General features: G+C 41.4%; 1 protein-coding gene across 1 annotated transcript in view; it reads right to left on the minus strand.

Moving 5' to 3' along the window:
* LOC141923296 (cytosolic phospholipase A2 epsilon-like) overlaps positions 1-12,262 on the minus strand; it is a 34,738-nt gene that overhangs the window by 915 nt on the left and 21,561 nt on the right. Inside the window, exons 12-20 of the mRNA XM_074824179.1 lie at positions 10,794-10,941; positions 9,766-9,902; positions 8,589-8,811; positions 6,990-7,104; positions 5,756-5,893; positions 4,244-4,351; positions 2,846-3,037; positions 1,887-2,053; positions 451-637 (exon numbers count right to left, since the gene is read on the minus strand). Coding sequence (XP_074680280.1) covers positions 451-637; positions 1,887-2,053; positions 2,846-3,037; positions 4,244-4,351; positions 5,756-5,893; positions 6,990-7,104; positions 8,589-8,811; positions 9,766-9,902; positions 10,794-10,941 — 1,415 coding nt within the window. The remainder of the gene's footprint in view (positions 1-450; positions 638-1,886; positions 2,054-2,845; positions 3,038-4,243; positions 4,352-5,755; positions 5,894-6,989; positions 7,105-8,588; positions 8,812-9,765; positions 9,903-10,793; positions 10,942-12,262) is intronic.

Below are 12,262 nucleotides of genomic sequence, written 5' to 3' on the forward strand. Positions count from 1 at the left end.
ACACTGATCTTGACATTGCAGACTTCAGCCTGAAAGTCAGGTTCTTGCTCCCCCACCATTCATACATGACACTATGCCTTCTCAAGTGTAGAATGAAATCCCTGGAAAACAGACAATATAGGAAGAGAAGAATAATCTGAGCATGCTGTACTTTTCCCAGGAAAAATAGTTTACTATTAGCTAGCAACACTTTATATTATGAATGGGAGAGAGATGAAGGTAAACACCATCCAGAAGACAAGGGCTGTGTCAGTCCTCTAAGGGTCACAAGGATGACATGAATGAACATAGTTTTGCCAGGGGGTGCGGAAAACAAGTTTAATTAGCTAAAGTACTCCCCCATGAACCCAGCCAGCAAAGATAGCCAGCAGCAGAGAAAAAGGGTCTGTCTGAGCCAGGGAAGCAGGTAAGGGTCTTTTGTTTAATGCTTTGCCACTACTTGTAACTTACCAGGTGCCTTGTACTCTCGGAAGGTATCATTCACAAGGGGAAGAAAAATCACAATCGGACATCCTGGCAAATCTGAATCGTGGAAGAGGTAGCACTCCTTCAGGTTCTTCTTATCTTCATCAGTCAAAGAAATTTTAGGGAATGGGATTTTCTGTTCTGAGTAGTATTTGTACGCCTTATCTAGAGTCTGGAGTATCACAGAAACGGTCAGCATTGGAATTCAACTTGGTTGTTTCAAAGCCCCCAAATTGTTATCTAGTATTGAGGTTTAGTGACTCAGATCCATAGGGTGGGTTCCTTCTTATCAAGGGTTACTCTACACATAATTACAACACATAGTAACCAGAATGCTAATCATAAGCTGTAAACACAATTTTAGAGTTAGAGAATTCATCCAGAAAACTGCTTTTTTAAAAATGGAAGCAATTTTCAGAAGTTTAGGGTAAAGCATGTAGTTTTAGTATATGAAAGAGCCTGTGTTTAATATATTGTATAGAATTAATTAGAAAATAAAACCACAGCAAGAAAATGTTTAAGGTATATTATTAAGTGTTTGGAAGCCAGGAGAGAAGAAAGTTAAGTTTGAATGTGCAATTATGTCTCTGCATGTGCAGACTGTATGGCACAGTGTTAATTGAGGTTGATATTTTACTGAGAAAGTCTGAAGTACTAGGCTATACTGTACCTTTCCCCTGAAATGTTTGCTACAATACTATGTCCTACTATGTACTCTGCACCATCTAATAGTGGACGCTATCAAACAGGAAACAGTTTCTACTAAAGTGCTTAAAATTGCAACAGCCTTTCTTCATAAAATTAATCTAGACAATGTATGAGTTTGAAATGAAACTTCGTTACACGTATGTCTCATGCATAGTATGGCTTATTAACAGTATCACAGCTGTTCTCATTCACAAAAAGTAATTCCACTTAAGCTGGCCAAGATGCTTAATAGCAAGTTTCTAACTAACCTCAGTTTCTGAGATGTAAAGACCCAAACTTCTTTTGGGCAAGGCCTTGTAGACAGCTAATTAACTTTATCTCTATGAAACTGGAGCTTCTGCAGGAAGATGCTTGTCATTGAATTTTCCTAGTAGCATCTTATTTGTTAGGTCAGAAATGATCTGCCTCTGACTATCCACTTAACCCCTTTTGTATTCTGACTTAAGTCAGGAAATATCGCGTCCTCATCTTTACGCATATTCCTGTGTGGGATCTGGAAACCTGTTTGATTCAGCATAAAGCAGAAGAGGCTCTTCCCATCATTCTGGAAGAGACCGTGCTGATGTCCTCTTGAATAATTCAGCATGTTCATAAACCAGCAAGAGAGATTCCAGGAGTGGCAGGAAGAAATAGCAACAATATTAACTAGCAGTTTTAGGCACCACAGGCTAGACAAAAGGAGAGACAACACATGGTAACAAGATTGTCCTCACCGATGTATGTGATCCTGTAGTATAACTTAAATATATGATGACATCCACTTCCCTCTGTGGCCTTAAAAGTGGTGGACTGCTGGTATTGATGAAAAATCCAGCATCTATCATGCCCAGGTGATCAGCATTTTGCATCAGCTCATTGGGACGCGAGTCTAACACAGTGTCTAGAAAGAAATTTTTTCTTGGAATAAGAAATGATCTGTAGGTATTCTGACTGGAAAAAGAAATACAAGGTGGAACTGACCATTCCAGAGGCCTGGTTTAATTTGATTGCCACACTACTGGATTGCAAATAGACATGGGAGGGACCGCAAAACACCACCTAAATTCTTGTTCTGAAAAATCTTCTATTTTGAGATTGCAGGCAATGTATTCCAGTAACTTGTCATACTCATTATTGCCAGTAAACAACTTCTAATAATTAACCTAAATCTGCCTTGCTTCATTCCAGTCACTGTTTCATCTTTTATCCATCATTGATTTGGAGAACAAAATATTCCCATACCTTTTTACATTTGGATTTCTGCCCCCCTCCCTCAGTCCCCTCTTCTTCGGACTACAAAGCTCCATTCCTTTCCAGTTTTCTCTCCTATGTCATATTTTCCAGGATATTCCAGTTGCTTCTGAAGTCTTTTGGCACAGTCTTGCCAAATTAAGCTTTCTTCCATGTTCACTCTGCTCTTTCCTACTTTAAATTCAGTTCTGTCAGCTACAAGTCTACCTTCTCAGTCTGGACCACAGAGATATCAGCTAAAGCACATAAACACATGTTTATATTTAAAAACAGTCTTAAATACCTGGCAACACTGAAGTCTTAGTCTCTTCTCTCCATTCAGAGAAGAAATGATCTTTCAGGAGATTTTTTTTCCCCTGCCAAGCCTGACAAGGTTTTTTCCTGAATTCCCCATTCCAAAACCACCTGAAAATGATGTTTATTAAATCTTGGTCCCCATTACCTTTCCATCGACAGAAGTGCTCATTCTCCAGGTAGTTGTTATGCAGCTGGTAGCCCTTCAGGAAATTGTGGTGCTGGGCGACGGAGAAGCGGTCAGTCAACGCTCCCCGAAGGGCACTGGACAGGGGGCCAGGAGGAGTGTACATTCGAGTCCTCAGCTCATGGGGTCTTGTAGGCAACACTGGGTCTTCATCTAAAGGAGGGGAGAAAAATTGGTGAACTGTTTGCTAACTGATGTTCATTTCTGGTTGTCCTGGTGTGTAGGAGACCTCAGGGTTTGTTCTGGGATGATTTACTAAACACACAAAAACTATTCTGAAGGGGAGGAGTGGCTGCTGGACCAAGCTCTGCTGATGGTCTTAAGCTTTGGCCTGAAGACAGTTCATCAGAAGCAGTCTTTAGTCCTAGAAAAGGGACACCTTAAGGGAACTAAGCAATTCAGAAAAAGTCCTGTCAGAAAGAAAGTTACATACCCTCACAGGGAAATGGCATGAAACAGAGGCAAGCATGGAGTAAATGGGGCTGAAGCATATGCTCCCACTCAGTCAGATGGGCTACAACAGGGCACCACAGGGTCTATTGCAACAGTGGCAGCTTCTACCTGATAATCATCCACAGCTACATGAACATATGCTTAATCAGTAGAATGAGAGCACCCCAGGACAACCTGAGGCATACATTCATATTTAGAAACTACAGGTAGTTTTCAGGGTGGCTACATGGCAGAACATGTGGGTGAAAAATAGAAATGGCACAAGGTGTGGTTTCCTGAATTCACAACCTGCTTTGCCAGACGAAGTGGTTGATGGTGCAGCAGGAGAGACTTGGTGGTTTCCGTGATTGCACAGATGTATTTCTTTATTTTCAGGATGTCTGTAATTATAGTTACTATCATATTAAATGATTTAGCAACGAAACCATGGTTTCTATATTGCTTCAGAAAATACCCTCTGGGCATCATTTATCTTCGTGCCGGAATGAATCTAATGCAGTAATTGCTGTACTGAGTAATAAAATAAAACCCCAGGAAATATTGATTAACCAATTGATATTCAGGTTTATCTTCTGCACAGGGAGTAAAAATAACTTTATTCTCTGCCAATGGTTCTTGGTTCTGTATGTCTGAGTGAGAATGGGCAATGCCAAAACACTTCCTGAGAAACGTGTGACCCCTCTAAAACTTCCTCTTAAGGACAGAGGCTTTTAATCCATAGGGGTTTAGTAAGTCTAGTAATTACAGCAGCATTTCCCTGATTACCCTCTTCCTCTTAGTCTTTACAGAGGGAGGGAAGTTGATATCCTAGGAGGATCCTATGGCTTCAACGTAGTTGACATGATGATGCCAAAAGGCATCCAGAAGAGTAAGTGACCATAAATGAAAGGCTTAATATTTTCTCACCAACTTCTTCTATTCTGTCTTGTGTCCATCTCTTCCAGAAGTCTTCTGAACTGTGGGACAGTCCCCATATTTGTAATAGGTTCACAGAAAATATACTGCTCCACATACCTGTAAAAGGAGTTAGTGAACACAAGGACACATTCTAACAAGAAACTGCCTTTTTCCTTCTATTTTGACTTCCTTGATTAATTTTTGAATAAGCTTAATTTAAATATTTCTAAACTTTTGAGCTGTTAAATTCCTCTTAGCTTTCTATGGCACTGGTTCAGGTCATGCTGCTGTCAGTTTTGTGGCTAACCTACTACATGGTTCTACCATGTGGTAAAGAGAGAGAAAAATGGGAGAGCAGTAAAGGAGAAAAAAATGCTTGCTTGAGAAGCAAAATAAGAGCTCAGATAACACAAACATGACAAAAACATACTTTCCATCCCTGTCTTCGTTACTGCAGCTTCTCTTTTTCTGCACACATTCTGATCAGCTTTCATACAGCCTGAATTGTTTCACAGCAGGATGAACTGGCTCTTCAGCCATTTGGTTTGTAAGAGATCTCACATAGCAGCATGTAAAGGCTTACAGACACAGTGGGCTCCTGCTCCACTGTGCACTCTTTTCTCCATCCAGGATTGCCCCTCTCTTCCTCCCCACAGAGGCACTGGTGGCTTTGTTGACAAAACACAATGCCACCATTTCATCTGCTGTTGTAAATTTAAATATGTGTTCTAATTAGTCTACCACAATTGTACTTCTTAGTTTTCAGTGGGGCACAGAAGCCAGTACAGCATACACAGTATGTAGAAAATTAATTTCCCAGTAGTGAACCAGGTAAAAAAGGGCCAGCCCAAGAAGTAGTATTTTAAAGATACTCCTCAGGGTTATAAACTATTTAATATCACCGCATGTTTACTGAAACCAAGGAGCTTCTAAGCAGCAGCATGAGTGTAAGAAGTGACAACTGAAACTGAACTTGCACTGCTCTGTGTTCACCTGACAGTGATTCTGACTCCTTGGTAAAGTGATATTATTGCTTTTACACACAACCCATCAGTACAAGTCAGGGACTGACCAGAGAGATTCAGAGACCCTTTGCTTCTGGTCTCATTTTTCATCCTGGGCAGCCTGCATCTTTAGTAGATGGGATTCTCTACATGGAGTAGAAGTTAAACCTCACAGTAGAAGCACAGCTGTTTCAAAATTTTCATAAGTTGGAGTGCATTCAGAAAGGAATCGGAAGAATAATCAAACAAGTGGGAACTATTCCTTACAATGAAGGAATTAAGGAAATTTATCTAGTCCACGTTAAAAAGTTTGTACATACCAAGACAGTGATAAGAAACTGAAAAAATATGTGGGATTTTTTTACCGTATTCTTTTTGCCAAACTACCACACACCCCCATTTCCATGCAGGCGATATCATAGCAGCTTTCAGTATGTTAGACCAGAAATATCCACCCTTTGGTTAACAGTGTTGTACCCCTCCAAAGTGCCTCTGCCAAGATAATGCAATACATCACCTTGAAGGTAGCAGATCCGGGATTCGGGGAGCTTTTTTAACAAGCGTCCCATGAAGAATTCGCTTCCGAAATGCTCCGTGCGAACAAACGCGCCATACTTCAGAAGTCCCACCTCGTAGGGGGTGAACTCGACCCACTCTGCAATACAGCCACAATGGGACACTTAGGGGACTGTCAGACGGGTGTGGGGAGAGGGGCAGCTAGGGCATGCATTGGTCTCACTTCTGTTTGCTACGTTGCCTTTCCAAAGCCTTGCCAGACTGCTGGCAGCTGAGCTCTGCCGCTGTGACCATGGGGAGGCAGAAGCAGTTATGCTGCTGCTCACGGTGGTGCTGCCAGTGGCACACAGCGTGCACCGGGAGCACGGCAAGGCTCCAGCTCTTACACACCCTGTGTGCACGCACCAGCCCAGGGTTCTCCAGCATGCATGATGTTTCACTCTGCCCTTGCATACACCACAGCTAGGGGAAAGTACTTCCATTGTTATCAATACAGTTAATTTAACTTCCCTTGAATTACTTGGTTATGTACAAAGACAGGTACCCAGCTCTTCAGAAATTAGTTTTTGTAAGAGACCAATTACACTCTTTATGTGTGGTACTAAGGAAGACAGAACTAGTCCTTGGCTTTCTTGGTTAACCTCTCCAAGTGAAGTGCAGTTGTCTGATATAACTGCAGTGTGAGCAAAGACTGGGACAGAAAGGTCATGGACCATAACTTCCTTTCCTTCAGAAGTGGTTCAATTTTCACCTCAACCATAAAAAATTTAACCTGAATTTCTTCTCCACCTCTTCTCCTCCAGCTGCTTCTCTTCATGGAAAAAAATAACCAAAACAATGAGCAAAGCAAAAGATTCATTTGAGAGTAGGTTGGATGTTTTCCCAAAGTTTATCTATGTGGTCTTTCTTCATATTGAAACTATAACTGGGCATTGACAAAAAGCAGTATCTAATTCTCAGACAATTCCAATACTTCTTATTCTAGGTGGATCAGATAGTTTTTCAAAAATGGCCTTTCTGGCAGGATTTCAACTGTGTATGTCTAGACAGTGAAATACTGATCTCAAAAAACTCTTGTACTGAAATTTTAAGGCATGGAGGTGATGGTTATTTTTCCAAAAAAACAACTAATGCACCAGGACTGTTTTCTCCAAATGATACCAAGCACAGAAGAGCAAATCACAGGAATTCAGTTGTGAGTTTTAGCCCCACAGGATCCGAAACATCATTCTCACCTTTGAAATCATTGGTGCTGTAGCTGTCCCGAACACTGACCGACACATAGATGGGCAGTGGGTTCTGGCCATCACACAGTGCTTCTTGCTGCTCTGAAAGTTTGTGAGGGTCTTTCTGGTTTTGAAGAAAAAGAGTTATGTGAGAAGAGATGGAAGCAACACATGGTGAATTTGATGGCCCCAGCGCTGGAGGGACCGAGCACCTCTGCCCCCAGCACGCAGGATGGGCCATGGCAGCGCCACTGCACAGATCACCACAGACACCCACCCACTGGTGACAGACCAGTCTCCCAGCGTCTGGCCTGACTTTGTGCACGGGTTCACAAAAAGACAAGGAGAGGGAAAACTACTTCTGCATACGTGTCTGTACGTACTGGAAAGTACTGCCCTGGCAAGTAGGAGAAGGGGTAAGCTGCCCCTTAGGATGAGGAGCTGTAGCGAGCAGTCCTTGCTCTCCTGGGGCTGAAAGAAGCCCTTGAGCATGTCAGCACTGAGTCTCCTTTCTTAGTACACAACAGCTATCACAGTCCAGCCTTGCAAGGGGACTGGAACATGGCAGCAAATTATTTGCATCCCACCCAGCTTCTTTTCTGGAAATGTATATTCTCATTGAAGAAATTTGTAAAAAACATAAAATCTCATGACCCGCTGACAAATTTAAGAGCAGCTAGTTCTGGCAGATTAGGGAGAGGTTAATGGTTACATAGCAATAGTCAGCACTGCTCAAAGGGAAAGATGCTCAGCTAGATCATGAGGGGGACCTCATCTAGCTGAGATTAAGAGAGGCAGCTAGTCAGCTTATATCTTTGTTTAATATGTAGCATTCCTCTCTGTATCTATTTATTTTCTGTTTACATATATATAATACTATATATGTACTTATATAAAAATAAATAAATAAAACCAAAGGTATGGCTGAATGACTGCAGCATTTCTGCCTCCTCTGGAGGACATTTCTGTTCAGTCCTCAACCACTCGTCCCTTCCCACTTTCCAAGTGCCAAACACTCATCCTTGAACTGTGGTCCAGCTGGAGAGAAGAGGGAGCAGACTGCTCTACTGTAGGGGCAGAAACCACTTCAAATAATAGAAAAGCAAATTTGTTATTGCTTGTAAAAATTGATATCACTTAAACCAGCTACTGTCTGAGCAGTCCTTTTCAGCAAAAGTAAAATATACACTTGCCTCCAGTGTACCTGCAGATCAAGTTACCTGCCAGTGGATGCAAATCACCAAGCACTCTAGCTGTTTCATGCCTGCTTCAGATAGTTTTCACACTGTTGAGATTACTCTGCTTTGCATCTTGAACTCTTTTTGCATGCACAATCTCCATTTTAGGCAGACTGCCCGAGATTGTCTCCACTTCTGCTTAAATATCAGCCAGAGTTCAAATGGCTGCATCCACAACCTAATTTATTAACATATAGGATGAGTTTCTCCCTAGGCAGACTATTAAAGGAAATAAAATAATGTGAGCATTTGCTGACATGGAGAACACCACTCTGTTTTGACGTACATTCCCTGAAATAATGGGCTAGTTTCCTCTCTGTTCACTAAGAGAAAAATACATGGCTCTCTAAGAAATGGAAATACATTATACCCCATCATTTAGTAAGTATTCAATCATGAGCCCCCAAAGATCTATAAATGATGTCCTGTATCCCTCTTCTTTCCGCTGACAAAGCTGCTTGTCATAGTACTTCATGCGATCCATAGAGAAACAGCCCATCTTGCATTTGGTTGCTTGTTTCTGGGCTTCACCAATATGTGAGTCTAGGTCCTTCTGCGACCAATAAGCATCTCTGTATAAGTTGGCCATGGTCCTGGAGAAAGATAATACAGACAGCAAAAGTCAAAAGGACCAAAAAAAGACTTGAAATTTTGTGCCTTTAGGGACAGAGGTTTACATTGAGGGATTCACTTCTGCTCATACATATTCTGGTTTTGCTGCTCTGTCCAGCAGAATGAACACTCCAGAATTTCTATGACTGTTTTAAATCCCTGAAGGATAAGGTGGTTTTTTATGTTGTTAACCTTTTTTTTTAAGCAGAACTGACAGCAGCTTAAGCGATAAAATTGCCAGGTGTGAACATAGGTATATTTCTGAAGTACAAATTAGAAAGAAAATTATAATACATTTTCTTTGCTTGTTTTCTAGAAATATAAATTAGTTCACACCAGCTGCTGTCTCCTGGCTTTGTACCATTTAGTGTTAATCTTATGATATCACTATGCTTCCTTTTAACGCCATCCTCTATTTTACCAGCCTTCCCTACATGGAACCATCAGATGTTGGGCAGTTGTAGGTCAGTTGTAGTGAGCAGGAAATAACGCTGCCCAGGGGAACTCAGTCCTTTCCCAAACTGACAGGTTGCAGGGGTGAGTGTGCACTGTTCTGCAGTTTTCTCTGCATGACCAGTTAGAAAGCAGAGCCAGTCTCAGAAGTTATTGGGAACAACAACAACTGGGACATCAGTGGAGGCATGATGCTATGGGCATCCACAGTTACATCCACAGTAACTACTTACTTAGAAATCATTTTGACAAGTGTAATTGTCATATACCTATTTAATTGCTGTAAGTGTGGAGTTGATAAGCATGGTAAAGAATTGCTAATAAAAATTCAGTGCCTCTGATCAAGCTAATATGTAGTGTCCTGTTACTGAGAAACAGCTTGTTTCTACAATGTTTGAAGAAAATCTCCTGATCTTGTCTGCTTTCTGCAGCAGCATCACCTTCATAAGGCCTGGTCAAGCCTCCTGCATGAGCTGGCTTACCACGTGGTGCCAGACAGCCCGCTGATGTACGATACACAGTCCAGGAGATTCAATTTCTTGAGTCCCATGAGGCTGCCGTATAGTCCTGTCATTGATTTCAGTCCTCCGCCTGTCGTAATGATAGCCACAACAGGGACCTGTTGGGCAGAGGAGGATGGGACATTCACACTGACAGCGTTCAACATCACATCCCCAACTGCAGTGGGGTCTGGCCACCACCCAGCCCAGCTCCTGATCTCAGAGACCAGGTCCCTTTTCAGAAGGGACCAAAAGCAAAACCAAAACCAAGCAATGACTGCTACTACTGCTTCCCTTTGGATAAACATGGGTTCAGAGGTTAACCCAAACCTGAGTTCTTGCCCATCTCCAGGGCAAATATAGGCACAGATGAACAAGAAGAAACCCTTCTGTGGAGGCAACAATGTATTTTCTCTAAATTTCCCACTCCTTTGCCACTTTTTTCTTATTTCACACATCTACTACTACTGTATGAAAACCCATATGCCCACCCCATGAAGAAACACACTTAGTTCATAGCCAGTGTTTCTAAACTACCGTCATCAATGCTGTTATTCTTCAGTATCATGAAGTTACTTTAAAATAAATTATATTTACTTTAAGGAAATTCAAAACTGCAAGAAAGGGAAGATATTATAAGAAGCACTCAGATGTTTATCCTAAACTCTCACAAAGGATGACATTTGAACAAGGGAAGAAATCTTTACTATGTTATGTATTTAATACGCACACAGTAATTCTGAACCAAGCAATTTATAGCATAGGATGGCAGGGTTGAACACACCTCAGATCTGACAAATTCCAAATTGACAGTCATGACGGATGCAATTACTGCAACTACTGTTTCTTGCAATAACAAACCTTGGCAACAGAAGCAAATGTACTTAAGACACGTGGACAAGCTGGTACCTGCACAACAGATATATGCAGCCCATTTTGCTGACACTCATCTGGAAGAGTACATGAAGGCACTAGAAATTCAAGATCTACCCTCCCCAACAGACACGTACTTCAAAATCCTGCAGATCCTGTTGTAGGTGAAAAACATTTTTCAGGGCACTTGCTACATATCTTTTTCTTTTCCGCAGGAAAGTCATCTCCTGTGAACATAATTCAAACCCAAAGCGCATGTCCAGGTCTTGGTGGCACGAACAATTACTAAGATAAAAACAAGCACATATTTTACATATTAACACACCCATATCAATCTTAGGACTTCAATCAAAGATAATGTACAGCACCCTTCCTTTCAAACAGGGTGATGCAATATGACAGGAGCAAGAGAGAATATTCTATATTTAAAAGTAAAAAAACTTATTTCAATTAGTAAGCTTAACCAGGGCATTATACCCCACTATTACTATTTGATGAAGAAACAACTTACAGTATTTACAAATGAAAAGGAATATTTAAATTAATATTTTAAAACTAAAATAATTTCAAGTTTAGAAAATCTGTGAAAATGGTCAAAAGTGAGTGCACTGATTCCAATTTCACGGGATATTTTCTCATTCTAAATCTAAAATAAAACCCAATTTTCAGATGTTGGCATTTCCAACGTGAAGGAAAGTTCTCGTTTTGAGCAACTCGAGTGGGAACGCATCCCCCTCTAGCGGTGAGCATGGCTGGGGAGGGAAGACATCCACCCGCCTGCCAGACACGGGTGGCCGTGTCACCCTGCTCGCTGGAGGGATGGCCTCGGTGACACCCAGCCCCTGGACGGATAGAGATGGGTCACAGAGTTTCGTGGGGCAGGATTTCACCCCCACTGCTCTGATCTGTCTGCACTTGCACAAGCTGTCTCACAGGTCAATGGTGGCAGTTGTATTTCACACCAACCTTGACTCAAAAATTGTAAAACATAATATTCCTCAGAGGAAGATTTCATTTGCATCAGTTTTGAAGTGTAATAAGTCATTCCTTAAAACTCCACTGTTGTAGCTTATTTCCTTAGGCATTTGTGCTCTTCTGCTCATTAACCTCCTTCCTGTCTCTTCCTGACCTGCGCCTACAAGACATCCATGAGCAAGAGGTCTGGCATGGTGTCATCAGGCCAGAGCTACCCATGGACTCCCTGGCTGACCAGCTAGCCCTGGCCAGGCTTTGTAAAATGGGAGGGTTTGCTTTTTCTTTCAGTGACAGAACTTCTCTCTTCTATGGAGTCCATAATTTCAATGAAACTAGTAATGAAATTTATTTACGAGATTTCTCCACCATCAGACTTGGATAAAATCAGCCAAATGATTACAACTGCATTTGTAAATGAAGACGTGCAAAGGGGATTGAGTTAGGTGGAGCTGAAAAAAACAGTTTCCATTGTAAATCAAGATACAAACAAACTGTTTTTAAAGTTATCTGAAAGTAAAATAAATAAGTGGGAAGCATTTTTCCTGTCCTGGAATAATGCTGGTTTCCCTGAGTCATTGATCACTTGTCTTTCTGGAATGAATGACAGAAAACTCTAAAATAATTAAAAATT

This window comes from Strix aluco, chromosome 4 (genome assembly GCF_031877795.1).
Source record: "Strix aluco isolate bStrAlu1 chromosome 4, bStrAlu1.hap1, whole genome shotgun sequence".
Taxonomy (NCBI): domain Eukaryota; kingdom Metazoa; phylum Chordata; class Aves; order Strigiformes; family Strigidae; genus Strix; species Strix aluco.